The following is a 27,883-nucleotide window of genomic DNA, read 5'->3' as shown; positions in this document are numbered from 1 at the left end:
CTGAACTCAGACCGTCTGCCGCCCCGGGTTCATACCCAGGACCCGACGCCCAGGCGTTACTTTCGCCTGGGAGCCGCCCCTCACCCAGTTCCCAGACTCCTGGGGGCCCAGTCCCCACCGTTGTCACGACAACCGGGGACCAATGGGGATCAGACAGGCGGGAGGAGGCCCCGCCCCGGCCCCGCCTCTGGCGGAGGGCTCCGAGCTATAAGGTCCTGAGGCCGAGCGGCGGGAGCCCAGGCCCGCGGAGTGCCAGGCGCGCACGGAATTTCGAGTGTCCAGAGTGCGCAGAGTCCCCGAGCCGCGAAGGGTGCAAGCAGCAGCCACGATGTGCGGTGAGTGTGGTGGCCGCGGGTTCTGCCTCCCCAGTCTCTCGGCGCCTGGGCCCGAGAGCCGGGTGCTGGGGACTCGGAGGTGGCGCGGGATGGGGGCATCGATCTGTCCAGGTCCTAGAACTAGAGGCTTTCACCGGCCGGGCCTCCTCCTGCCGCCCCCCACCCCTCCCCACCCCCGTCTCCGAGTGGGAGTCCCAGGAGGGGTGGGGCAGGAGGGCGCCCAGCCCTTGTGTCGGATTTGGTGAGGGCGACCCGGCCCGGCCGCCCACGGAGGGGACGGAATTGGTCCAGTCCCCGGCCTGGACCCTCACAACACCGAGGTATCCGCCCTTCTTCCCCATATCCAGTGAGAAAAGCGCCCCCAAGTCGCCCACAAAGGCTGCCACGCGCAAGCTCACGCATCCGGGGCGCTGAGAGCCCAGCCCTGCTCTCAGTCCACCGCGCCCACCGAGGAGAGGGCGACCTCACCTGCACTCTCCAGGCAACCGGCCGACTCGCCCCCGTGGCGCCGGGAGCTGCCCTCGTGCCTCGGGAACGGCCTGTGCGTTCTCCTCGCGTCCCAAAATGAACCTCTTGTCCCTAGAAGGGTCGATTCCGTGATGCCGCCTCTTTGCTGAAAGAGCTCTCTGCGAGGCTTGGGGGGAAAGGCAGCATCGACCCGCGAACCTCGAGGCAAAGCTGGGAGAAGGAGTCGGGGACCAGGAGCCGCACTGGGCTCCCGCGTCCTGAACACCGCGGCGACTCGGCGCTGTGCTGTCCGGGGAGGCTCCTGGGCCGTGGGGAGGGCGGCCGCGGCCCCGCGCGCACATCTGCAATTCCTTACTCTCCTGGCTGGGCCGCCTCCGCTGGCTGGGGAGAGGGCCGGGAACTTGTGCTGGGACAAAAGGTCACTGTGCCTTTTTTATTTTTTTTCTTTTGAGTAGGATTCAGTTACCCATTCCAGCCTCCTGTGGCTGGAGGACCTGGTGGAACTTTTGAAGCCATGATAGGCCTCTGTCTGACTTCCCCGAGGGCAGCGGGGCGGGATGTGCCAGCGGTGAGCCCTGGGCCAAGATCTGTACAGGCCTTGTTTCTGAGGCCAACGGCTCCTGAAAGTGTAAAAGAACCACTGACCAAGGAGCCCACAGCCCGCTTTGGGATGCAGACTCCCTCTGGCCAGGCAGGCATCAATTTAAATTCCTGAACTTTCAGCAAATATCTCAGGGCTCCAGGGCATCATTAACAATGTGTAGGGCTGCGGTGGGTGTTTCCCCCGCAGGAGAGAGACAGAGAGAGAGAGACAGAGAGAGAGAGAGAGAGAGACAGAGAGAGAGAGAAGAGATAGGAGGCAAAGGTGGCAGTTTTGCCAGAAGCCCTTTGGGTTCAAAACCCCTCAGTGTGGTGTTCAAGACCTTGGCCAACTGGTGGCCTTAGAGCCAGACTAGCGCACTGGCCAAGACCCTTGCTCTGGGAGGGTCTGCCCTTCCAGCACTGGCAGCTTCCCTCCTTCCTCTTCTCAGGTGCCCTTCTGGGACCCCTCTCTCCCCGAGCCTGCCTTCCTGATTCCTACTTGCATCCAGCTTTCTCTATTGTCTCTTTGAGCCTAGTGGAGAGAGATGACTCAGTCTCCAAATCTGAGGTCTTGTTCTGCTTTCTTAAAGGGCCGCACCTGTCCTGTCCCCTAAGGAAAGGATGAGCTTTGGCCCCGTGACTACCTATGCCCTCACATCAAGCCTCCTCACTAGCCTATCCCATTCTGCAGCCCTTGGTTAAGCCAGGGAGCGATTCGGAATTCCAGCGTAGGAAAGTTATTTCCTTTTTACCTGGGTGCTAATGTGTCATTTACAACGCCCCCCCAACATTGGCCAAGCACCCCTTGCACAGAGAAGGCTGTACCAAGTCAAGCTTCACAGCAGCAGCTGGCTAGAATTAAACAATGTTGTTCTGGGTTTTTTGTTTTTCGGGTTTTTTTCTGGATTATGGTCGGCGTATGTATGGCAAGTGATACTGGTTTTGCTTTTATGGTTGTGCTCTTTTGTGGAGCGTTTATGTCCGTTTTCAAGCACTTGGTCAGTTTTATAGAAAAACGTCAAGGGAATGATTGCGTACTTGGTACAGGGACAGGGCAGAAATTGTGAACATGCTCCTGGAAGAAGTCGCTTACCGCCGTCACTTTCTGTTTGGGGAACAGGAAGCTGAAAGGGGTCTGTGCATACCCGGGTCTGAGCAGAAGCTGTTTTGGGTCTTCTCCCTGGGCTGGCTGTGGCCCTGCTGCAGTCTGCCACCTCGAATGCCACCTCTGACGTGGTCACATCTCTGGGGCTGTTCCCGCCAGGGTCAGCAGGCATTGAGCTGCTAATGACCATGCTCAGGTTGGCTCTTGCTTCCCTTTGCCTTCACCGCTTCTCACACAGAAAACCGGACCCAGCGCTAGCTGACCCTGCACACACAGTGAGAAGCTGTCCCTCAGAGCTTCAGCGCGCTGAGAGTCTAGCTGAGGGACAGGCAGGTACTCACAGGTGGTTTTGTTGACATCTGAGAGACGCTGGCATTTTTCTGTGCCAATAGGAAGGTTACTATATTATATCCTGTTTCTCCTCTCCTTTCTTCTTCACTGAGCCACTAGTGATCGGCTGCTCCTGGAGAGGTCCTGTGTTTTCCAGGCCCTGGGGCCACATGGGCACAAGCCTCCCCTCAGAGAAGGGACAAGTAGTTGGAGAGGCTGGTGCTCACCAAGCAGGGACGGGGTAACTCATTAGGTGAGCTGCCACCGAGGAAGACATCCGGCACCTGGTAACTCTGTGCCAAACCAGTCGGCAGACATCTTTCTGTGCTACGGTATGCAGGGCTTAAACTTTATTTTTTATAAGTCTCCCAATTTTGTAATTGGGAGATTTCACCTAAGTCGGGGGGGATTTTCGAGTTCTCTTGAAAAAATCCAAAGGTGAGCAGCCCTGACTTATATAGATCTGAATAGTGCACAGTGGCCCCTAGGATGATGTGTGCAAGCTCCTTGGTCCTCCCACCCAGCTGCCTCACTCACTGATGTTACCTGATGGCCCACACGCAGTCTGAGTTGAGACCCCAGCACAGCAGGGGCAGGGAGCACTAACTTCCCCAGGAACAGTGCTGCAAGAGCCTCAAGTGTGAACTCCATAGAGAGAAAGGGGTGACAGGTGTGCCAGGCTGAGGGCATGGCATGTTCAAGGGCATGGCAGCATGGGCCACGCTCGCATGGGAGTTTGGCAAAAGAGATTGCACTTCTCATCCATGAATTCTTTTTTTTTTTTTTAAGGTTTTATTTATTTTTGAAAGAGAGAGAGAGAGTGTGTGTGCAAGCAGGGGAGTGGCAGAGAGAGAGGGGAGGGGCAGAGGATCTGAAGCAGGCTCTGCACTGACAACAGGGAGCCCAATACGGGGCTTGAACTTACAAACTATGGGATCATGAGCTGAGCCGAAGTCAGATGTTCAACTGAGTGAGCCACCCAGGCGCATACCCCATCCATGAATTCTTAAATCTTCCCTTGTCCTTTACTACTGCATTTATAATTTATGAGAGGCAGGGAAAACTTGGCTATGGAGAATTAGCAAATTCTTAGATTTTGCCAGAAGGTAAAGACTTTGAAGTCGTTATCTTTTGTCTTAGTTGGTATATTAGTTTGCTGTGGCTTCTGTAACAAATTACCACAAACTTGCTGGTTTAAAACACCCTAAATTTATTTTCTCACAGTTTTGGAGACTGGAAGTCCAAAACTCAGTTTTATGAGACCAAAGGTGTCAGCAGGCCCCCACTTTCTCCGGACACTCTGGGGAAGAGTGTCCCTTGCCACTTCCAACTTCTGGTGACTGCCAGCATCCCTTGGCTTGTGTCTCCTCATCCCAGCCTGTGCCTCCGTGGTCACTTCACCTTCTCTTCCTCCATGTCAAATCTCCCTCCACCTCCCTTTTATAACAATATGTGTGACTGCATTTAGGGCCCACCTGGATAACCCAGGACAATCTCTCAATCACAAGCTCTTTAATTTAATCATGTCTCCAAAGACTTTCTTCCATAGAGAGATTTTTACAGCTTCCAGGGATTAGGATCTGATATCTTTGAGGGCCATTGTTTATTTATCCATTATCCAATAATTTAAAAAATTTAATGTTTATTTCAGAGAGAGAGGGAGAGAGAGAGAGAGAGAATGAGCAGGGGAGGAGCAGAGAGAGAGGGAGACACAGAATCCAAAGCAGTCTCCAGGCTTTGAGCTGTCAGCACAGAACCTGACACAGGGCTCAAACTCACGAATCATGACCTGAGCTGAAGTCAGACACTTAACCAACTGAGCCACCCAGGTGTCCCTATCCATAATCCAATAATTTATCCATTATTATTTGGGCTCTAGCTTTCAGGTGCCTTCTGCAATAGCCCAGGGTTGCTAATCTCAGATGGTTATGTCATGGCCACAGGGATGTTGACCAGAAGGCTACCAGTCTCCCCTCTATGCCCGATACACATGTGCAAGTGCTTTGGTTGCAGAACTTGCAGCCTGGACTCACCATAGTCAGAAGGTGAATGTAGGCATCGGTTAAAGACTCCATCCTTCACTGGCATGGTGCTATGTACCCTGATTGACCAAATAGTTTCCAGTTTTTCCAGAAGCCAGGGCTTGTGTCCTATAAATATGGTGCTCACTCCATCTTGCCCTCCATGCACGTAGATACTCTTCCTGCTCATCTCTTCCCTGCGAGAAGCAGGCGTGGTTTTTTTATTCCCCAGAATCAAGAGGGGCCAGGATACACACACACACACACACACACACACACACTCTGCTTGCACAGCAGTCTTCAGGAGAGCTCGTCATGTGCTTAGGGGGGTTGTCTCTCATTTCAGCTGAGAAGACAGAGTTCCAGGGAGATTACAGGACACAGGGGAGAGCTCAGACTTCTTCCGGCTCTTGGACCCCGTCATATCTGACACTCCTTTCCTCCCTGTAATGGTTTTGTTCATGGAAGGAGCTTCAGAAGGGGCTGGACTGGAGTTCTTGGTGCACAGATTCTGTCTGGGATCAGGTCGCTTGCCTTGCTACCTCCCCAAGCCACAAGAGCCTCGCGAAACAGAGCCCCTGCTCAGGGACGTGCTACTAAATGTTCAACAATAGGCTCACCATGGCTAATTTCAGGCCATCGGTGTGAAGTCCCTGATAGTGGAGTTGAGAAGAGGTGCGTATGGCTAGCTCGAAGTTCGCGAACCCTGCTGGCATCCTGCCCACAAGACCCCTGTGGGCACTCTTAGACAGAGGGCTTCGCAGAAGCCAGCTGGGGAGGGGCTCAGGGCTGGAAGTGATCTCCCTACCTCGCCCTCCTCCTCCCCTTCATCACGCCATTCCTCCATCAGTCATCGGGGATTTCCCAAGTTCACGGGAACCTTCTGGAAATTTGGTGATGTAACATTAGAAGACGGTGCTTTTACATTGAAGGATTATTTTCATATTTATCGAAATTTGCTCATAAAGGGATATGGACTTGAGGTTACAAACACCCTTGGGAGGAAGCTCTGGAGATTAATTTGGTGCAAAAACAAGCAATATGATCTGATCGGCTGCCTCTTTCGTTTTCCAAGGGAGTATTTCTCCGAAAAAGTCTGACTTTATTTTTACGGCCAAATTTTGGCAATTTAAACAAGACTTCACACTTTCTTGAAAGCGTGTTTTAGTACAATTTAGAGTATATGTTGCTTCTCCCTTTGCTCTTTGTGAAATCCTAAAATGACAAGGACACCAAGAACTTTCTTATTAAGAATAGAAATGCCTTGCTCACATTTACTTCAGGAAGTGAGTCTCCTGTTATCACAGGTATTCCAGTGGTGGTAACTTTAACCCATGGAGCCCCAGAGAGAACGGAGGCAGGGTGAGGCTGTCCTCAGAGGAGCCAGTTCCCTTCTGACCCTGAGCCAGGCTTTGGGCTCCCTGTGTCGTTGTGTGAGAACCTTGCCGAGGGACCTCTCATCACCTTGGCGCCTCTGCCTTTGCTCTTGCTTTGGTGAGGAGGCAGCAGGAATTGTAGTCCCCGCTCATCACCACGGTTCTGTCCAGAGAGGCCACAGCCTCCACTGTAGTCCCCTTTGTTGGCCCAATGTCCTCCCCGACCTGGAGACCCCCACGCAGGAGAGTAGACCTGCCCCGTAACTCGCCCACCACATACAAACACCCAACACTCAAACCCACACTCACACCCATAGACACACACACCCCCCCAACACTCAAACCACACTTACACACACCCAACACTCAAACCCACACTCACACCCATAGACTCACACACACCCCCAACACTCAAACCACACTCACACACACCCAACAGCCACACACTCATACCCATACACATGCACACAGTTACCCAACACTCAAAAACACACACACACACCCAACGCTCAAACCCTCACACACACCCAACAGCCAAACACACTCATACTCACACACACTCACACACACACACACCCAATACTCAAACCCAAATTCGCACCCATACCCACTCATACTCATGCACTCACACCCAACACTCACATATACACACTCACACTCATACTGTCACACACATCCAGTGCTCAAACACATATTCACACCCACTCATATATACTCATGCACCCCAACATGCTCACTCATACACATATACTCCCCAACACTCAGACACTCACACATATACACACACTCTCCCAAACACACACACTCAGGAATTTAGTGAGGCAGAAATCCAGCTGGCATGTCTTCTGTCTGGGTGGAGAGTAAGCTGACTTGAGGTTGGACTAGTATCTAATCTGTACTAGGCTCGTGGACTAAGAAGGTCAGTCCCTTTTTGCTGAGAAGCATGGGATGGTGGTGGAGAGAGCACCCTCAGTCTGGGTGGCGAGGGCCCAGCACCCACAGAGCGAGCCCCTACCCTTGGGAGATGGAGGCTCGATCTCTACCTGGGACTGTCCACCTTCACAGTGAGAGCAGGCCTTTCATTGGGAAGCTGATGCTTGGAGAGGAGATATTTTCCAAAACCATAGCCACAGATTCAGAATACAGACCCCAGCCTGCCCACTGTGAATTTGACCTCTTCCCTCGTCCTCCAGGCCCCAGAGAGCCCCTGCTCTCCTCCACCACCCCAGGCATTCCAAAGGTTATAAAGAAGACTCCAGGAGTTTGATGCTCCCAGTTTTGGCCATGTGTCCAGGGGACATGGCCTCTTGATCTGGTCATTGTCATCATCTGTCACTCAGAGGTTGAAGAGTCCCCTGCCTGTGTGGAAAGACCTTATCATGGTGCCTTTTTTCTTGAGTTCCAGTATGATCTCTCAAGCCATTTGCAGAGGGAATGTTAGATCCTCCAGGACCCCAAAGTGAGCCAGGCAGAGGGGCCACAGTCCCCTTTGAAAGGGCTGGTCTCCATCCTGCATCCCATCTGGAGCTTTTCTGGGGTTTATCTCGGCTTTTCTCCCTCTCACTCACTTTCCTCATCCGATTTAAGAGTAGGCCCCCAGAGAGCTGTTTGGAAGCCCTGGATGCCAGAGTGGGGTGTGGGCACAGAGTGGGTGCTGAGCTGGGGTGGTTGGGCCAGAGTGGGCTCTGTCCCAGGGCCAGGCTTTTCTTTAAGCCACCTCTGGAGGGATCTCACCATCTTGCCTGTGCAGGGGAGAGATGGATACAGGGGATTGCGGCCCGGATGGGCAGCGAAAGTGGAGTCAGAAGCAGGAATGCCTGGTGGGGCCCAAGAGGAGTCTCCAAGGAATCAAGAGACGGCATGGTGGGGCGCCTGGTTGGCTTAGTCGGTTAAGCGTCCGACTTTCACTTAGGTCATGATCTCGCGGTTCGTGGGTTCGAGCCCCGCTTTGGGCTCTGTGCTGACTGCCAGCTCAGAGACTGGAGCCTATTTCAGAGTCTGTGTCTCCCTCTCTGACCCTCCCTTGCTCACGCTGTCTCTCTCTCTCTCTCTCTCTCTCTCTCTCCTAGAAATAAAAAAAAAAAAAAGAGAGAGAGAGACGGCATGGCAACATGGCCTGGACCTGACCAGGGTATCTCTGAGGTTTTTCCATCAGGGTGGACATTTCCCTCCAAAACCAGGTCGCCTCTGTGTGAGCTATTTCTCACTCCTTTGGGGGCAGGACCAAAAGACAGGGCTTATGCTGATTTAGGGGGAACAACAGGGAGGCACCCTGCGGTCACTCAGGTAGACCCAGCGGTGACCTACTCTAGTCTTTGGCCTGGGAGCCAGAGGTACCCTGTCTGTGCACGGGAACCACAGCCTTGGCACAGGACATCATCAGGATAAGACAAGGTAAGGTTCCAAGAGCATTGGCTTCCTGTTGCCCCCCCGCCCCCGCCTCTGCTGCATTGGCACCTCACACCCCAGGAATGGGAACACCCATGGGTGACTCTGAGCCCGTCCTTTTATACACGGGAAGGGCTGCTCAGACAGAACTTTCTCCTTCTTGCGGCTGTCGTTCTTCTGGGTGAGCAGGACTGGGAAGTCCGTGGGGTCAGGTTGGGCTGGATGACAGTCCCATACCCACCAATACCTCATTCACAGAGCGGCACATGGTAAAATAGAATATATGGGTGGAACATTGTAAACTTACAAAGAGCACACGTGGAGTGGAAAGGAAGCTTCTGCCCATATCCAGTCTCCTCCTTGGAGGCAATCACTGACCCCCCAGGTCTCAAGTGCCCTTCCAGAAATAAGTGTCTCCCCACCCCTCCTTGCATAATTTACTCCTATTCTGAGAGCTGCTTTCTCCCTTGACACATCTTAGAGATGTAGCTTGTTTTCCAAGAAAACGCTGAGCTTCACGTCGTTCTCCACGGAAGGCCCCACCTGTCAGTGGTCCTGCAGGGGCCTCGCCACATGGCTGCCCTGCCACTTACCTGGTCCCTGTCACGCAGCAGGCTGTCCCCCGTCTCCAGCGCTGAGCGACCATCCTCCTGCATGCACACATGCCCCACTGCAGAGGTATCTGTTGGATATGTTCCTAGCAACAGCTCTGGCCAACAGATGTGTACAGTTTTAATTTTGAAAGATTGCCAAATTGCCTTCCAAAAACGGTGCACAAACTTAAACTCTCTCTTCTTGTCAAACTCTTCTTGGATCTTTGCTGATCTCATAGGTAAAAAATGGACCCTCACTGCAGCTCTTATGGATGCAAGAGATTTCAGACAGGAATTCCGATGGCATGGCAAAAGAAATGCCTGAGAAAAGCAGCTTTATTCCATTTCTTAAAGTTTTATTTATTTTGATGTTTATTTTTTAGAGAGAGAGACAGAGTGCAAGCTGGGGTGAGCAGAGAGAGAGAGAGGGAGACACAAAATCCAAGGCAGGCTCCAGGCTCTGAGCTGTCAGCACAAAGCCCAACGAGGGGCTTGAACCTGTCAACTATGAAATAATGACCTGAGCCGAAGTCAGATGCTCAACCAACTGAGCCACTCAGATGCCCTAGCTTTATTCCATTTCTTATAAATGTTTATTTGTTTTTGAGGGAGAGAGAGATAGAGAGATAGCACAAGTGGGTAGGGGAAGAGAGGGAGACACAGAATCCGAAGCAGGCTCCAGGCTCTGAGCTGTCAGCACAGAGCCCGACATGGGGCTCAAACCCATGAACTGTGAGATCATGACCTGAGCCGAAGTCAGACACTTAACCAATGGAGCCACCCAGGCGCCCCACATTTTTTTTTTAAATAGAAAGAGCATGGTGTCAATGCCGTTTTATTCACTTCATCTCAGTAGAGTGCAGGGAGAAGCCTGCCAAGAGGGAGAGCTGCAAGAGGAGAGAGATGGAGCTTAGTTTAATGAAAGAGCTTATTGAATAGATGTCGGCATGCAAGAGATTTTACGTTGAAATTAGATTTATGTCTTCTTGCGCAAAGACCTTGAAAACCACTCCTTGGCAGCCTCCCTCCTCTCCCCTCCCTCCCCTGCCCCCCCCCCCCCCCCCCCCCCCCGCCCCGGGGAGTATTCTCCCAAACTGCTGGAGTGGCTGGGCGTGGACACAGCTGGTGGTCCTCAGGACAAGCCCAGCCGCCACCGCCACCGGGGCTCTGGCAACAGTACCCCCATGTCCCCACCAAGAAGGCTGCTCTGGATCTGAGAGCCAGAGACACACTTGAAGAACGTACATGCCTGATAGGAGTTCAGACTGCAGGCTGGCCCGGAGGAAGGGGGGTTGCAGGGGAGAGTTGGAGAGCAGAGGCCCTAGAGCATTCTCATGAAAGCATTTCAGATTTAAAACCTTTCCAGGGTTGGTATATAGGCCTTCGAGTCATCTGCAATGCCTGTCAGCTCCCCCTTCGTGAGGCACAGCTGTAATTCTAGAAGGATTCCCTGGATGCCAGGGAAGACTCCAAAAATGATCAGCCAGAATTGTCTCCCGTAGCTCTGTGGACTTTATGGTGGCTGGAATTTGACCACGTTCCCCTCCCCACGCTCCCAGGAAACTTTGATATTTTGGAGAATAATTAATGTTTGAAAAGTTTCACCCACACAGAGATGATAAAAATTAATCTTATGCAAAGTTTCACTTGGGGGCGCCTGGGTGGCTCAGTTGGTTGAGCGTCTGACTTCGGCTCAGGTCATGATGTCACGGTTTGTGGGTTGGAGCCCTGCATCAAGCTCACTGCTGTCAGCCCCATTTCAGATCCTCTGTCTGTCTCTGTCTCTGTCTCTGTCTCTCTCTGACCCTCCCCCCCTCTCAAAAATAAATAAACATTAAAAAAAAAAGTTTCACCTGAACATAGATTGTAGTGATTGCTGGACAACCCTGTGAACATAGAGTTGACCCTCTAACAATTGGGGAGTTAGGGGCACCAACATCCCACACAGTCGAAAATCTCTGGATAACTTTGACTCCCCCCAACCTAGCTACTCATAGCCTACTGTTGATCACAAGCCTCACCAATAAGCAGTAACATATTTTGTATGTTCTATGGAGTCTGTACTGTGTTCTTACAATAAAGTGAGCTAGGAAAATAAAACGTCATGAAGAAAATCATAAGGAAGAGAAAAAGATGTTTACAGTACAGTACTGGAGGTATCAAAGAAAGTTGACCTGGGCACTTCAAACCTGTGTTGTTCAAGGATCAACTGTATAAAAACCATTGAATTGTACACTTTATTTTTATTTTTTAAAATGTTTTTATTTACTTCTGAGAGAGAAAGAGAGAGAGATAGCATGAGCAGGGGAGGGTCAGAGAAAGAGGGAGACACAGAATCTGAAGCAGGCTCCAGGCTCTGAGCTGTCAGCACAGAGCCTGACATGGGGCTCAAACCCACAAACCCTGAGATCATGACCTGAGCTGAAGTCGGATACTTAATCGACTGAGCCACCCAGGTGCCCCTGAATTGTACACTTTAAATGGGAGAATCTTATGGCATGTGACTTATATCCCAATAGAAGTGCTCAAAATTTTATAATGTTTCTATTCGAAGGTAACTTTTTTTTTTTTAATGAGCAAGGTGACAGAAATACATCTTCTGCCCAGATGTGTTGAGGTCTGAAGTGTCGAGTAAAGTGTGAGCTCCTACAATCCAAATGCTCAGTGGCCCTGTGAGGACAGGCACCTTTGCTGGGGAGGTGCCCTGACCAGACACAAGGCCTTACACTCAGCGCCTCTCACCTGACCTGCTGTCAGCCAGGAAGACAAAAATAGCTGCCCGCCAAAATTAACCTTAACCATTTAAGAAAGAAAGCGTCTGTAACTGCTCAGAAAGCACAGTGTGCGTGTTTTTTATATAGAAATTCTGGGGGCACGTGGGTGGCAGTGAGTTAAGTGTCTGGCTTTGGCTTAGGTCATGATCTCGTGGTTTATGGGTTTGAGACCCACACTGGGCTCTGTGCTGACAGCTTGGAGCCTGGAGCCTGCTTTGGGTTCTGTGTCTCCCTCTCTCTTTGCCCTTACCCTACTCAAGCTCTGTCTCTCTCTCTCTCAAAAATAAACATTAAAAAATTTTATATAGGAATTCTGCACTTTAATACTTATGTGCAATTATATAAGAATGCAAAATACCATTTTTAGCACCGCTGAATTTCATCGCCTCTCTTTTGTCTATGTCTAGAATGAATTTTAGCAGATTAGGTGTTCATATGATGTGGCCCTATTCACTGCTTAGGGATACAACGTTCCTTTAATGGACATTTTTCCATTCATTCAGATATACTATACTGACTTGAATCTAATCTTCTTAATGACTGGAGATATTATGGGTGTTTTTGTGTATAATTGTGGTCAACCCTCAGTTACCCTCAGGCAAGTTGTCCTCTCTGTGGTTCATCTTTGGCATTTCCCTCCTCCCCCTGCTTTTATTGAGATATAATTGACGTGGATAAGTTTTGGGTGTATCCAGTGCTTTGGTATATGTATATACTGTGAAATGATCACCACAACAAGATTAGTTAACAACCATCACTTAGTTAACATTCCCTCCTCCTGATAAGAACTTTTCTTAAAGTTTATTTATGTTAGAGAGAGAGCATGGAAAGGGCAGAGAGAGAGGAAGAGAGAGGAAATCCCAAGCAGGCTCCACACTGTCAGCATGGAGCCCAATGCAGGGCTTGAACTCACAAACCTCCTGATGAGAATTTTAAGGAGCTACCCTCTTAGCATCTTTCAAATGTACGATACAGTATTGTTAACCATAGTCAACATGCTGTACATTACATCCTCAGGACTGACATATAACCAGAAGTTTGTACCTTTTGACCATCTGTACCTAATTCTCCCATCTCCTACTCCTCCACCTCTGGCAGCCCCCAATCTGATCTTTGTATCTATGAGTTTGGTTTTTTTTTTTTTTTTTTCAGATTCCACATATGAGATCATACGGTATGTCTTTCTTCTGTCTGACTTATTTTACTCAGCATAACGCCCTCAAGTGCCATCCATGTTGTTGCAAATGGCAGGATTTTCTTCTTTTTTATGGCCAAATGATATTCCATTGTAAATATACACCATAATTTTTTTTATCCATCCATCTGTGGATGGACACTTAAGTTGTTTCCATGTGTTGGTTATTGTAAATAATGCTGCAATGAACATGGGGGTGCAGATATCTGGTGAATTTTTGATCTGGTCAGACCTTCTGGCATCCCAGAAAAACAGTGGGAAAATTAAAATATCAAATCACTGGGGTGCCTGGGTGGCTCAGTCTGACAGTTCAGAGCCTGGAGTCGGCTTCAGTTTCTGTGTCTCCCTATCTCTGTCCCTCCCCCGCTTGTGCTCTGTCTCTCTGTCTCTCTCAAAAATAAACATTAAAAAAAATTTTTTTTAAGGCAAACCATTAAAATTTGGAAAATAAACCTTTTAACCCCATTCATCCCTGAATGGGCAGTCCTGCCTGGTGGTTAGGAACATTTAAGTCCTGAGGTCAGGTCTCCTTGGTTCCCAGACACAGCCACCCAGGCTTCTGTTCTAGAAAGTAAAGGGAGGTAATGGTAGGTCCAGCCTCTGAGCATTGATTGACACCTGTGAGCTTTGACTGACACCTGTATGGGAATAGTTGGCCCAGTGCGTGGCACACAGTGAGTTCTCAATAAGATGAGTTTCTTTGGGGGCGCCTGGGTGGCTCAGTTGGTTAAGCATCCGACTCTTGGTTTCATGATCTTGCAGTTTGTGGGTTTGAGCTCTGGGTCGTTGGGTTCTGCTGACAGTGCAAAGCCTACTTGGGATCTCTCTCCCTTGCTATCTCTGTCTCTCTCAAAATAAATAAACTTTTTTAAAAACATGAGTTGTGAATGTTCCTGAAGGCCAATATTGTTCATGATCCATACTCTTGCTTCCCTGATTAATGCAGATTTACAGTCGCTCTATTCCACATGCATTTATTGAATAAGGACGGAATGCCCAGACACAGTGAGAAATGGAAAGATAGAAGTGCCAGCCTGTGTCCTTGTTGGGAGGTGTAGGATCCCAGGATGCAAGAGCACTGGGATAGCCCAGAGCCGGGGAGGCTGGGGTCTGGACAAGCCTGCCCTGCCAGGTGGTGGGAGCTGAGCTTTGAGGAGCGCAGGCTTTCCCAAGTAGGTCAGGGCGGACAGAAGGACAGACGACGTTAGGAGCTCTGTGGGGTGGGGAGCTCTCAGGGCAGGACAGAGACAGACCAAGAGGCCATAGTCTCAGTCAGGGAGGGAGTGGCAGACTTTACGCAGAGCCAGCGCGATCCCTGTTAACTTCCTATTTGGGAAAATATTACTTCGAGATATGAATATGGAGAATAAAGCCAAATAAAATCTTGGACTGCAGGCCTCCCTTGAAGATAGGGTTTCTCCAGGTGCCAAGAGAGGAGTTCAGTTTTGCTGTTGGCGAAAGTAGCGTTTATTGACGCTAAAGCTCCAGGAGCGGGAAGGAGCAAAGGCCTCAGCCCGTCTTCGTCCGCCGCGACCTCCTTCCCCCGCCTCGGCCTCCTTGGCCGCCGTGGCCTCTTTGGACCCTTCCTGGGAGTGTTCTCTGCACATCAAGGAGTCCGCACGGCTGGGGACTTCCAGATGTCCCTAGGTGGTTGGGCGGTTCGGCTGGTCTTTGCTGTCATAAACGTTGCCCCAGCGAAAGCTGGGTCCCGCGACTGTGTCCGTAGGAGAAATTCTCTGCCATGAAATCGCAAGGCCGAGGCGTCTGCAGGCGTTCTTCACCGGCTTCGTGAGGCTTCTCATCCGGGGCTGGGCGGCTGCTGCTGTCCTTCCGGAAGCGGAGGGGAGCGCACCTTGTTTGGTTATGTCCGGGGAAGGCCAGCACGCAGCCGCAGTGGGAAGGGCCTCCCGCGAGGCAGCTGGGTGGGCATCCCCAGAAGCGTTTTTTTTTTCCTCCCCACCAACCGAGTGATTTACAAACAAGTGGCTTCCCCCTCTGTCCGCAGGAATCTTCGCCTACATGAACTACAGAGTGCCCCGGACCAGGAAGGAGATTTTCGAAACCCTCATCAAGGGCCTGCAGAGGCTTGAGTACAGAGGCTATGACTCGGCAGGTAGGCTCCGCAGGCTGCCCTCGTGGGCACAACGCTTGTTCGTGTCACTTGAAAACTATGGAAGAGGAGGGGCGCCTGGGCGGCTTAGTATTAAGTGTCCAACTTCGCCTCAGGTCATGATCTCATGGTTTGTGGGTTGGAGCCCTGTGTCGAGCTCTGTGCTGCCGGCTCAGAGCCTGGAGCCTGCTTCGGATTCTGTGTCTCCCTCTCTCTCTGTCCCTCCCCTGCTTACGCTCTGTTTCTGTCTGTCAAAAAAATTTTTTTTTAATTAAAAAAAAATAAGGAAACTAGAGAAAAGGAGAAAGAAGAAATAATAGTTAAAAAAAGTCTCTACCAAAGCTTTCCCATCAATATCTTTGTGTCCCTCTGCTGGTCACTGCTGTGCGTACGTTGGGGTGGTCTGGGAGCGTGGGGGGTGTCACACATGGCTACTTTTTGTTTTTACCTGATTGTAATTGTAGAATTGTAATTTTATGTCCTGTTTTCATTTATCTCCTTCATGTCCCGTTGTTCTAAACTCTTCCTAATGATCTCGCTCAGTGGCTGAACACTCCTCCCCTGGATGACTGGGTCAGAGTTTACCCCTCCGTCCATCTGAGTGGTGGATGTTTAGTCTGCTTCCCATTTTTAATTAAGCAGCCTTAGGAGAAAGGAGGAGCCAGATACTTTCATATCCCTGTTAATTCTTTTTTTTTTTTAATAGTTCATTTATTTATCCTGAGGGAGACAGAGATACCATGAGTTGGGGAGGGCAGAGAGAGGGAGATTGAGAATCCCAAGCAGGTTCCCCACTGCCAGCACAGAGCGCAACATGGGGCTGGAACTCACTAACTGAGAGATCATGTCCTGAGCTGAAACCAAGAGTCAGATGCTTAACCTACGGAGCCACCCAGGCGCCCCTCCCTGTTCATTCTTAATGGAAAGCATGTCTGATGAAGGATCTCGGGAACACTAACACAATAGGGCTATTGGCACAGTGTACGGCACCATCAGTGCCCTCAAGCAAGCCCCCCACCTTCAGTGGGGGGTGGGGAGGAGCCTCCCTCACAGGCAAGCTCCTGGGGGTGCACCCTGGTTCAAAGCCAGGTGAGGCGGCCACAGCCCAGGTCCCAGGCATGCCTCCCCTGGTTACTGCCACAGCATCATCTTGCCAAGTCAACATCCTGAACGCTATCTAGTTCTCTTCCAGGCTGCATGCCTGGCCAACGGGAACAGACATATCCACAGCGCTGTGCAGCCCTCACCCTGGGTCTTACTCTGTAACAACGTGCAGGAGACCAAACAAATCCCGATACAAAAAAAGAAAAGAATCATGTGTGTACCACAGGTGTGGCGATCGATGGAAATAATAACGAAGTCAAAGAAAGACATATCCAGCTGGTCAAGAAAAGAGGAAACGTCAAGGCTCTCGATGAAGAACTTTACAGTAAGTGGGACACGTGCCCAGTCAGAACAGCTCGGGTCAGTTTAAAGTCTTATTCCAACAGCATTCGAGACTAAAAATATTCACGTATCCAAGCATGAATAAATAGAAGGAGAGTCAAGCCCACATTGTAACACTGTGTTTCTCAGAGTGTGGGATGACTTTTTTTTTTTTTTTAGGAGGTGGTGCATGATAATTTTTTTTTTGATATTTAGTACATATGTATTTGTTTTAATTTTTCTGGCAAACGATACTGTTTTTCCATTGATAGTAATGATCTTTGATTCTCTTTTTGAAGTGAGCTCATTTCGGCTGGTGAGTTAGGTTACTGATAAGCACTAAGTAAACTATAGCAGGAATCTGGCAGAAATCTCCAGGGTGGGGCCTTTGCAAGGCGGTATGTGCTTTTTGACGTAGCTGAGGTGTGTCCATGTAATGATGCCACCTTGCCATAACGGTACTGTGGCAATGCTTATTTTTCTTTCTTCCAGAACAAGACAGCATGGACTTGAAGGTGGAGTTTGAGACCCACTTTGGCATTGCCCACACACGCTGGGCCACTCATGGGGTCCCCAATGCTGTCAACAGCCATCCACAGCGCTCGGACAAAGGCAATGGTATGTAGCCTTTGTATGTGGCCCTGCCTCCCCTTCCTGAAGGTTCTGCCTGGCCCTGACCCTGACCTGTGCCACTGTGGATCCACACCCACTGCCAACTGGCATGCTTTTCTCCCAGCCCCTTTTTCCCCAAGCGTCCAGACGGGTAGCCCTGGACCTTAGACAGGAGGCGAACTCAGCCTGGCTCCTGAGCAGGGCTGACCACTCCCCCACCTCCACTCCATGCCTCCACAGGAAAACAGTGGCGACTTCCCATGACTGCTCCTTGCTCGTGAGGCCCAGCCTGAGTGGGACTTGGCAGCATGAGGGGTCTAAGCGTCTGGGCACTGCTCAACAAGGGACCTCGTTGTTCTGGAGGGCTGGGTGCCTGAGGGAGGGATGGGTTTCCTTCCTCAGAGGAGAGTGGTCTTGAGCCAGGGCAGTGCTGACCTCGGCTAATGTCTGGGGTGCCTGCTCCAGTCCTGGGCCCTGCCGTGGGACCTCGGCTGCCAAAGGCTTGAGATTTGGAGAAGCAGAGCCTGTAGCAGGCTGCCCAGGGCCTCCCTCCAGGCAGCCACAGAGCCCTCCACTTGGCTCGTGTCGTGTTTTTCAAATCTGAGAATGACAAAACCTGAAAGTCCAGACTTTTGTTATCCCTTGAAAAGCTACAAAACATGGTAACTGTGCTCACAGTACCTTGGAGTTCCACTGATAAAGCAGGGGTCCAAAGGTCACAGAGTAGGGACATGGCCACTGCTCAGGGCAGTCACGGGTATACCAGGCCCTCTTTGGTGAGCTGCAGGCTCCCCGGTTCTCCCAACTACCCTAGCTCACGGGTCCACGTCCCATGCCTGGGCCCCCAGGATAGTTCTCTTCAGTGACACCCTCAGGCCCTCTCAAGGGTGAAGGGCAGGTAGGTCTGCAGATCCCAGTGGGTCTCTGTTCTAGGTTAGGTCTGGTCAGGTCAGAAGCTCCCAGTGACCCACCCTTGGACATGATGGGGGAGGGTGACCAGCAGAGAATGATCTCTGGAGTCCCCTGGGGCCCCCCACCCCCAGACATCCCCTGGCATAGTGTCAGTTCTTACCAAGCCCCGTATAGAGTAGAAATCAGATCCACCAGAGTGGTTGAGGAGTGCTTATTGGCAGGAAACTTTAGCTAAAAATTTGGCAAACCTCACTGCAGTTCATCATCATGGACATTGGGCCACAGAAGAGACTGGCGCCTCCCTGCTCAATGTCCTTTACCCCTGGGAACACTGGCTGATGCTGCCCAATTTGGAAGATGGCCTCCTCTGGAGAATGGAAGGAGAGAGCCCCATGCCTCATGCCCGGCAGAACAGCCCCGGGGCTGGGCTACACGTGCAACCACGTGGTCGGGGTCTTGGGTAGTGAGAACCCATCCTTGGATCTGGTCCATGCCCCGAACCATTGGGCATCCCACATCCAGGAGGGGACAGCAGACTCTGTGGTGCTGAGGACCCAGAATGTTCATCCAGCCCAATCCCAAGCCAGAAACAGAGGCTGACCCTGGAGTCGTGGGGCTGGCCGGGGAAACACTGCACCAAGACCATGTACCCTGAGAGCTTACCACCCTAGGTGATAAAGTGCAGTCTCATTTCAGTGTAGACAGTGATTCTGTGTCGCTAGAGCAGGGAGGCCCTGAGCAGATCCCCCTGCCCCACACCCAAACTTGAAAATGCCTGCCCTGACTCAGGATGAGTAATTGAAAAGACAACAACATGAGAAGTAAGCAGAGATTCGTAGAATTTCTTTAGCAACTTGTCAGGGATAACTAAGGAGCACATTTTTGAGGAAGACTTACACCCAGCAACAGCGTTGCACAAGAAAATTACACAAAAAAGTGTTGGTGAAGAAAACAGAGATTCTAGGAAGCCAACTACCGATGAGAAGACAATTAACTGAAATGAAAAAATGGGACAGGGGTAAGAAAATAAAACAACCGTGTCACAGTTGGTATGAAACTTATTGGAGAGGTGGATGAATATGGACACAGTGAATAGAGATCCAATAGGGGAGTTATTGGTGTCCCTCAAGAAGAGAACAAAACAAGTAAAATAGTAAAAAAAAAAATAATAATAGGTAAAGCCATAAAAGAGTTCAGCTGTGCCCAGCACACTTGTCGAAAATGGCTTTTCTATTCAAGCCCTTCCAGTCTGTGTGTGACTTCCCAAATGTGAACTATAGGCTGTAAAGAGAGAGACAGAGAGAGAGAGGAAATTATGATAAAAACAAAGAAAAAGAGTAAAGGACTAGCCTCTACTAACAAAAAACTTGAATTTGAGATCCAGAGTTTCACTGAACAGTAATCTTTTTTTTTTTTTAATTTCTAGGAGAGAGAGAGAGAGAGACAGCGTGAGCAGGGGAGGGTCAGAGAGAGAGGGAGTCACAGACTGAAACAGGCTCCAGGCTCTGAGCTGGCAATCAGCACAGAGCCTGACACGGGGCTTGAACCCACGAACTGCGAGATCATGACCTAAGCGAAAGTCGGACGCTTAACCGACTAAGCCACCCAGGCGCCCCTGAACAGTAATCTTTATGAGGAACACTTGCTGTCTAGACACATCCTGGTAGATTTACTGAATGCCAAGGACGATAAAAGGTCTTTCTATCATCTAGGCTCAGGAAGAAAGGGAGTTCCTTATCCAGAGAAACTCTCAGGCTGCTTTTAGACCTTCAAGTTATCTATCAGCTATTTACTGAAGAAATGCAGTGGTGACTGAGGCAGACATATCTGTCTCACAGTCTTGGCCAGGGGGTCCTCCCCTCCCCCACTCCCCCCAGTTCAGGTCAGGGAACCCTGCTGGTGCTGGGGGTGGGGGGATGGGGAGGAGTCACAGCAGGCAGACCCTGTAGAGAGAAGTCCTCATGGCCATACAGGAACGTGGGTGAGCCCAAGGATGCCAGAATTTCTGGGGTCACCCCCAACTTTTTTTTTAAAGTTTATTTATTTTGAGAGAGAGAGCAGGGGAGGGGCAGAGAAAGAGGATTCCAAGCAGGCTCTGTGCTGACAGCAGAGAGCCTGACCTGGGGCTCAAACTCATGAACCATGAGATCATGACCTGAGCCTAAGTCAGATGCTTAACTGATGGAGCCACCCAGGTACCCGAAAATCAAGATTTTTAAGCAAAAATTCAAAATTTCAAACTTCATTTTTTCCACAATGTGGTGTGGGTCAAACGAAGCACACAGGTGGACTGCTAGCTTGTGGCCTCATTGCACCTAAAGCCACTTCAGAATGCCTGGACTAGTTTCTGGATAATGAAGTATTATCATCCCCCATTTGATATAAATACCAAAGCGTGTTTGACAATATTGTAAGCCACAGGGCAGAGCTCTGTGTGTAGTCAGGTTGGTAGGTCCTTTTAACCTACAGTGTGGTGTATTTCCTCAGGTTTAAATTGTAGTCATGGGGCACCTGGGTGGCTCAGTCATTGAGGCATCCAACTTCAGCTCAGGTCATGATCTCATGGTTCGTGAGTTAGAACCCTTAACTGGGCTCTGTGCTGACAGCCTGGAGCCTGCTTCAGATTCTGTATCCCCGCTTGCACTCTCTCTCTCTCCCATTGCCCCTCTCTCTCGTTCTCTCAAAAATAAATAAATGTTTTTTAAAAAAGCAGTTTAAAAAAACTAAATAAATAAAAAATAAATTGTAGTCATAGTAGATGGTAAGATGTTCGCTCCTGTCACCATTAAGTGACGTGTGCTCACCAGGTGTCTCTGGGAGGAGAGCTTGCAGAGTTTCAGGCTGTCAAATCATCATCCTTCACTTCCAACTTGAACATCACCTTTTCATAGCATTTCTCTCTTCACTAAACTTTTCTTCCAGAATTCGTTGTCATCCATAATGGGATCATCACAAATTACAAAGACCTGAGGAAATTTCTGGTAAGCTACTTCTGTGGTAACATGTAAGTCAAGTGGTGTCGGTTCTTCCCCAGAAACTTTCCAACCAGCTCATTTCCCTCCGGAAGCAAAGGCAGGAGCTGAGTGAGACCCACATCACTGCATCGGGCATAAACCTCATCCTGTCTCCGCCGCCTCCCCAGATCTTGCAGGAGAAGATAGCAGGGCATTTGCATGTCCCTTAGGGACCACCGCGGGTTCACATAATCAAAAGAACATGAACTTCCTTTTATTAATGCATCTGTACTACCTAACATAACGACTCATACACCACATGGAATGTGGGGTGGGAAAGCAGACAGTGTGTATCTACCTTATGAAAAGGTTGTGGTGTTGGTTGGGACGTGGGTGGATTTGACTCAACATATTTGATCATTTTGACTGCTGTTATTTTGCAATGGCCAGATTAATGGCGAGGACAGGCTTCTGAGGCAGGGTGATCTCAGGGAATACTAGAATGACTCAGCTGGCTGTGTGATTCTGGAAGACATTTCTTATCCCCCTCGTTTTCCTTGTTCTTATCTGAAGTTACTATGAGGATGGATCATGAGGGAGAAGAGGGAGCTGGCCGGGTGACATTATGCAATGACCATTATCTAACACTCTGTCCAACGAAATATTCCAGGAAAGCAAAGGCTATGAGTTTGAGTCAGAAACTGACACTGAGACCATCGCCAAGCTGATTAAATATGTGTTTGACAACAGAGAGACTGAGGACATTACGTTTTCAACATTGGTCGAAAGAGTCATTCAGCAGCTGGTGAGTTACCAGACCCGCCTGTATAAATAAATCACCCCTTCATTCCTTCACTTTCCAATAGTGTTTATGAGGCAAATTTGTGCGAAGAACCTGAGGATTGAGGATGGCTTGAGTACAGGAGCGCCTGGGTGGCTTAGTCGGCTAAGTGTCCAACTCTTGATTTTAGCTTAGGTCTTAATCTCAGAGTCTTGAGTTCAAACCTTGTGTTAAGCTCTGCACTGGGTGTGAAGCTTAAGAAAAAGAAAAAAGTCTACAACGTTTGGCCTTAAGATGTCACATCATGGAGAATTGAGAGAAATCCTGAGGTTTTGGTAGCCAACATCAAGTTTTAACCCTTCTGAATCTGTGATCGGAACTTCCCATCTGTGGTTCCTCACGGTGTGCTGCACTGGGGACCTTAGTTGTGGCAGGTCCTCTGTCATCGTGTCAGCTCTGTGTGCGTTAGTTATATACCCAGGGTGCATCGAACTGATGTTGGAGACTCAGAATTGTAGTTTTTCTGCCTGTTTCGGTGAGGTGGTTGTTCATCACGGGGAGGAAATGCCCACACATCCTTGCTGAGCAGAGCTAGAAGGAAGAGGAAATAAAAACAGCAGGTGTGGACTTTTGAGAAGTTTGATTCTAGAAAAAGAGTGTCAGGAAATGGCCCAGTGGCGGTGGGAGAGGCTTGCAGTTCTGAGGGAAGACTGCTTTGTGATAGGAGATATCCTATCAGGTCCATGTGCTGATCCAGGAGGAGAGAGATTGGTGATGTCCCAGAGGGCTGGACCCACAAAACTCAGCCCCGAGAAGGGGTGCATACTGGAGGGATTGTCCACAAAGAGGAGGCAGAACAGACTCAGGTGGTGTATGAGATCGCAAGGGGAGTGCGCTCCAGGTTTCCTAGAGTCCATCCTCCTGGGCATCCGTGCCACCCAGGAGCTCCTCCGAGACAGGGCCAGCCTGGAGACAGTGTTTGGGGCCGAGAGTCTGGAATATTCAGTGTCAGAGGGCACAACACTGTAGTTTAAAATATATCACCCTCTGGCATTTTCAGAGCCTTTTTCAGAAATAAGTCTACTGTCAAACACTTTGCCCTGTGACTCCCATTTTTGGGAGTTGTAATTTAGAAGACATTTATAATAAGAGCCTGTCCCATATGTAGTACATAGTATAATATACTGTGTAATTTACAGTAAACCAGTTGGCTTTGCGGTGCGGTATCTCCTCATTGCTGTTTGTGATTTTAAATTTTGGAAATGCCTCCCCAGTGACGACCGGTATAAATTTCAGTGATTTCTCTTAGCTGAAGCAGCAAGGGGCTCTTTGGGGCAGACAATGGGAAGTGTTTTTCTGTTCAGTACGATGTTCTTGTTGATAGAACTTGGCAGGGTAAACGTCAGGCCCCTGGGGTCTGCCTGAAGCCTCTTCATTTGGGGCTATTTGAAAGGCCCTTATAGGTCCTGGGACACTGACTCTGGGTCCCTCTGGCTGTGTGACTGAGTTGGCAAACTGGCCAAGGCACACTGGCTGCACGTGCCTTGGGTCTGCCCAGGATTCCAGAACGTGGGGTATTTCATATGGAGATCCAGACTTCTAGCTGGTCATACATAACCTGAGTCTACTAGGGTCATGGTAAATGTTAGTACAGGGTGGTCAGGACGTAGGAGAGAATTTTGCACCTAGGATTTAAATTGAGCACTTGGAGTCTGGAGTTAGGAGAACTAGGTTTGTTCTGGTTTGCACAATGCAACAAGCTGAAGCACAGAGGGCAAGTGACAGTCATTGCTAAAGCAATAATAACAACACTAATAACAACCCGTGCCGCTATTGGGTTTTCAATATGGCAGCCACTGTTCAGAGCACTTAAAGTGCATAAGCTCACATGGGGTGCCTGGGTGGCTCAGTCGGTTGAGTGTCTGACTTCGGCTCAGGTCATGATCTCACTTTGGTGAGTTCGAGCTCTGCTGTCAGCACAAAGCCACTTCAGATCCTCTGTCCCCTTCTTTTTCTGCCCTTCCCCCATTTGCACTCTCTCTCAAAAATAACAACAACAACAAAAGTGCATGAGCTCACAGAAGTCATACAAGGTAGGACTATTCTCATTTCCATATGCCATGAGGCGTAATCTAGGCAATTGCTCAATTAAGGGGTAGAGACAGGGTTTGAACCCAGGCTTTACTGTATATCATGGATTAGTCCCTTTCATTCTTACAGTCCCAGGGCAGGACCTCTGGCCACAGTCCTCATTTCTTGAGGCTCTAACTGTACCCCTCCACCCAGATCATCACAGAGCTGAGAATCACTCCTTGTGGGCCTGAGCAGGGGTGGGTTCTGCTGAGCACCATGAAATCCGCAAGTCCTGGTCTTTGGTTCTTCAGCATGGTACCAACCGTGCTGCATTCGGCACCCTGAGGAAGGAACCGCAGAACCACCCACCGTGAAGAGTGACGCCCTCTGTGGGGCGGTGGGCCAGGTGGCAGCAGCCCTGGGGGCTCTGGCAGGGCCTGAGCACATTGTCACTCACTCTTGTTTGCTCTATTCACAGGAAGGTGCATTTGCATTGGTTTTCAAGAGCATCCACTACCCTGGAGAAGCTGTTGCCACCAGGTGAGGCAAAACATGTTGACATTTCAAGAACAAATAAATAAAATAAGATCACTTAGCTTGAGGCATAGGGGAGAAGTGAGACCGTGGCCTATGCACCCCATCATCACTGTGGCCAGGGCCTCTGATTTTTAAAAGGAAAAGCAGAAAGTTGTTTTTTTACTTTGAAATCTCCAGATTTTCAGAAGTTGACAACAAATTCAAAGTAAAAACAAAACTATACAGCGAGGGGCAGATCCAGGTTGCAGGTCAGTTTTGAAGATGCCTTCTAGAAAAACATGCAAAATTATGAATGTGAGACTAGGAACAAGTGAACATTAATTTGAATGCAGTAAAGAAGAGGCCTTGAAGGCCCAAGCGCAAGCTTCATCACCTGCACACCAGGGTGTTCTAGGAATCAGCCCAGAGGGCCTGGGTCAGCCCGCATGTCCCTCTCTTAGATAGAGCCCCACAGTCCCCAGTGATGTGTGGATTCACACAATTGGGGTTGTGAGTGCCATCCTGTTATTTTATATTCAAATGAGCTGATTATCCATCTGTTCATCCATCCACCATCAGTCTGACCATCCATTCACGCATCTACCTGTCCATCTGTCCTTCCCTCCCCCCCATCCATCCAACTGATATCTGTTGAACACTTGGTCTGTACTGAGTCCTAGGGATCGAGTAACACCTGACCTGGTCCTGCCTTTAAGGACAGACCGCACATTTGTGCAGGAGGACAGAGCGGGGCAGAGGGTGTTGATACTCCATGTTGGGGGCTGGGAGGCAATGTGCTGGGGGGTAGGAGGGAGCACAGGTGTCTGCCTAGGAGAGGTAGGCAGAAGGACCAGTGTGAGCAAAAGGAAGGGGCCTGGAGTGAGCTCAGCACTTTGGGGATCTGACCCAGAGCAGGCTGAGTCCCCTTCAGAAAAAACACAGAAAACACCCTGGTTGAGGGCACAGATGGGGTCAGCAAGGACACACCACTCCTCGCTCTTCAAAGGAGCCCATGGAATGTGGCCCAGATTCTGTAATGAAAGCAGCGGCCGTTTCCCAGACACTTTGTAAGCTCATTCCCCGTGGTAGCGGTCATGGGCAGACTTTCTGCTCATCCAGAAAGACAGACTGACACCTGCTGTGTACCAGGCATGGGAGACAGCAGTGAGCAAGGTCATGTACACTCTGCCCCTCGAACTTCAAGGGCTGGTGGAGAGTGAGGATGAGGGCAGAGGCCCTGCTCTGCAGGGTCTCAGGTGCACTATGGGCTGAAGGTTTCGTTTTGAAACCTCTGAGGAGCCACAGAGAATGCACCTGTGGCCTGGGAGACACAGACAGAATGAGGCTGTCCCTCATGGACAGTCATATTCTCTAGGCAGGAAATGATGGGAATGTATCATGATTTAATTTTTTTCCAGGATAGGAAGGAATTTACCACTTGGCATTTAATTCCTTCAATCATAAAATTATAAAAGACCACTTGGTCCCTTTTAAATTTAGAAACCCCAGGGTAGCTGGGTGTCTCAGTCAGTTAAGTGTCCAACTTTGGCTCAGGTCATGATCTCACAGTCTGTGAGTTCGATCCCCACGGCAGGCTCTGTGCTGACAGCTCAGAGTCTGGAGCCTCTCTCTCTCTCTCAAAAATAAATAAACATTAAAAAAATTAGAAACCCCTTTTAAAACTCGATATTATCCTGGTATTACTATTTTAAATGAATGCAGAAGAAGGCAATGTGAAGAAGCAATAAAGCTTTATATTTCTAAATTGTCTGTAACTGCTGGCTCTGTAACATGGGCAACCTTTGGGATGCTTTGGGAACATTATTTGAGGCAAAGTTTAGAGAAATCATAGAGCTCAATCTATAACAAGAGAATCTGGGGGAGACTTTTGCCAAGAAAATTAGATAACCACAGTATTTTCTCATTACCAATGTTATAAAGAAAGGCTAGTTGAGCTGGCTCTCCATTGTACACACAGCCATGTCTCCTCTTTGCTTCAGATGTGATAAAAGATGGTCCAAAATATTCAAGGTGCTCACAGCACCTTCTTCAAAGCCACAGACTCTGTCTCCCAACTTGGGGAGCTCAGATGTGGGGCTGGGAGAAGAAATACAAGTTCGAGGCTGCAGGAATTCCCGCAGGGGAGCAGTCACTGTCCCCTCTGTGATAGAGTCCAGCTCGTGCAGGTTGAGAGTTTGAAACTTTGCCCATGACACTCAGGCAGAGGCAAAACCACCCTTGAAAGCGTGTTATGTGGCCCACAAAGTTGAGCAGATCCAAATCCAGTCATCGGAATGCTCCCCAGAGCTGGAGAGTAGCTGCACTAGGCAAAGGGGTGGGACAGGGGGAGGGAAGAGAATCTTTGGGCAGGTCCTGGGCGTCGAGGTCTCCCGCTTTAGAGATGGCAGTAAATGGAAGCCTGCTGGAGACACGGAGTGTTCCTGCATGCTGACAGGGCCTCCTAATGCCTCTGCCTCAGTGATCTAACCGTGTGGGGATTCACTGAGCAGGGAGGTGGCATCAGGAAAGGGAGCCGGAATTCTCCTTCCGGTCAGTTAGTTGGTCCCTGCTGTAAGCCCTGGGAGCATCTTCCTGTGCCTCAGGAATCTGTCCTGTGGGATCTCAACAGGATGCTTTCCCCTGGCAGAAGGGCTAGACGCGGGCCCCCCTCCTCAGTGCTCAGAGGCCATCCAGCCCTGCCCGGGGTGTTGAGATGATGAGTAACTGGACTCCCTCTTGTTTCTACAGGAGAGGCAGCCCCCTGCTCATTGGAGTGCGGAGCAAATACAAGCTCTCCACAGAACAGATCCCCATCCTGTACAGGACACGTAAGTTTTTCGAGAAGGACTTGAACAGGGCAGGGGGCTCTCGGGCTCTGGTCCAGGCTCCAGGTCAGTTCGTGCAACTGACACTTGGGTCCGTCTTTGCCAAAGCGTTTTATTATGGATATTTTCAAACGCATACACAAGTCCAGGGGACGGCATGCAGCTCCATTACATAAAGGCATCCGCACTCTGAGATGAGCGTTGCTTTGCTTTGTTTTGTTTGCAGCCATTCAGAAAGCTCTTGCTGCGGCCCCGCGCTATTTGGGGATCATTTGCACGATTTGGCTGACACAGCCAAAGCTAAAAATTGCAGATTTCTCCCACACATATTCACAGGGGAAGCTGGCGCCTTGCTTCATGTTATTCAAACAAAAGAGTTTAATGTCACTCGCAATCCTTCCCTTCCTTCGCCAGGCAATTTCGAGAATGTGAAGAATATCTGCAAAACAAGAATGAAGAGGCTGGACAGCTCGACCTGCCTTCATGCTGTGGGCGATAAAGCAGTGGA

General features: G+C 49.9%; 1 protein-coding gene across 1 annotated transcript; it reads left to right on the top strand.

Moving 5' to 3' along the window:
• Positions 1 to 223: 223 nt before the first annotated feature.
• LOC120225367 (glutamine--fructose-6-phosphate aminotransferase [isomerizing] 2-like) lies at positions 224 to 27,037 on the top strand. Its single transcript, XM_039223576.1, has 9 exons — positions 224 to 335; positions 15,173 to 15,280; positions 16,608 to 16,706; positions 17,195 to 17,320; positions 21,149 to 21,207; positions 21,851 to 21,985; positions 24,513 to 24,574; positions 24,749 to 24,819; positions 26,817 to 27,037. Exons 1-9 carry the CDS (start codon positions 329 to 331, stop codon positions 27,035 to 27,037), a joined length of 888 nt encoding a protein of 295 aa, XP_039079507.1. The 5' UTR covers positions 224 to 328.
• The last annotated feature ends 846 nt before the right edge of the window (positions 27,038 to 27,883 follow it).

This window comes from Hyaena hyaena, unplaced genomic scaffold (assembly GCF_003009895.1).
Source record: "Hyaena hyaena isolate Hyena2069 unplaced genomic scaffold, ASM300989v1 scaffold_1385, whole genome shotgun sequence".
NCBI classification, from domain to species: domain Eukaryota; kingdom Metazoa; phylum Chordata; class Mammalia; order Carnivora; family Hyaenidae; genus Hyaena; species Hyaena hyaena.
Note: the sequence above shows the minus strand (reverse complement) of the source record. Positions and strands in the feature narration are given on the sequence as shown.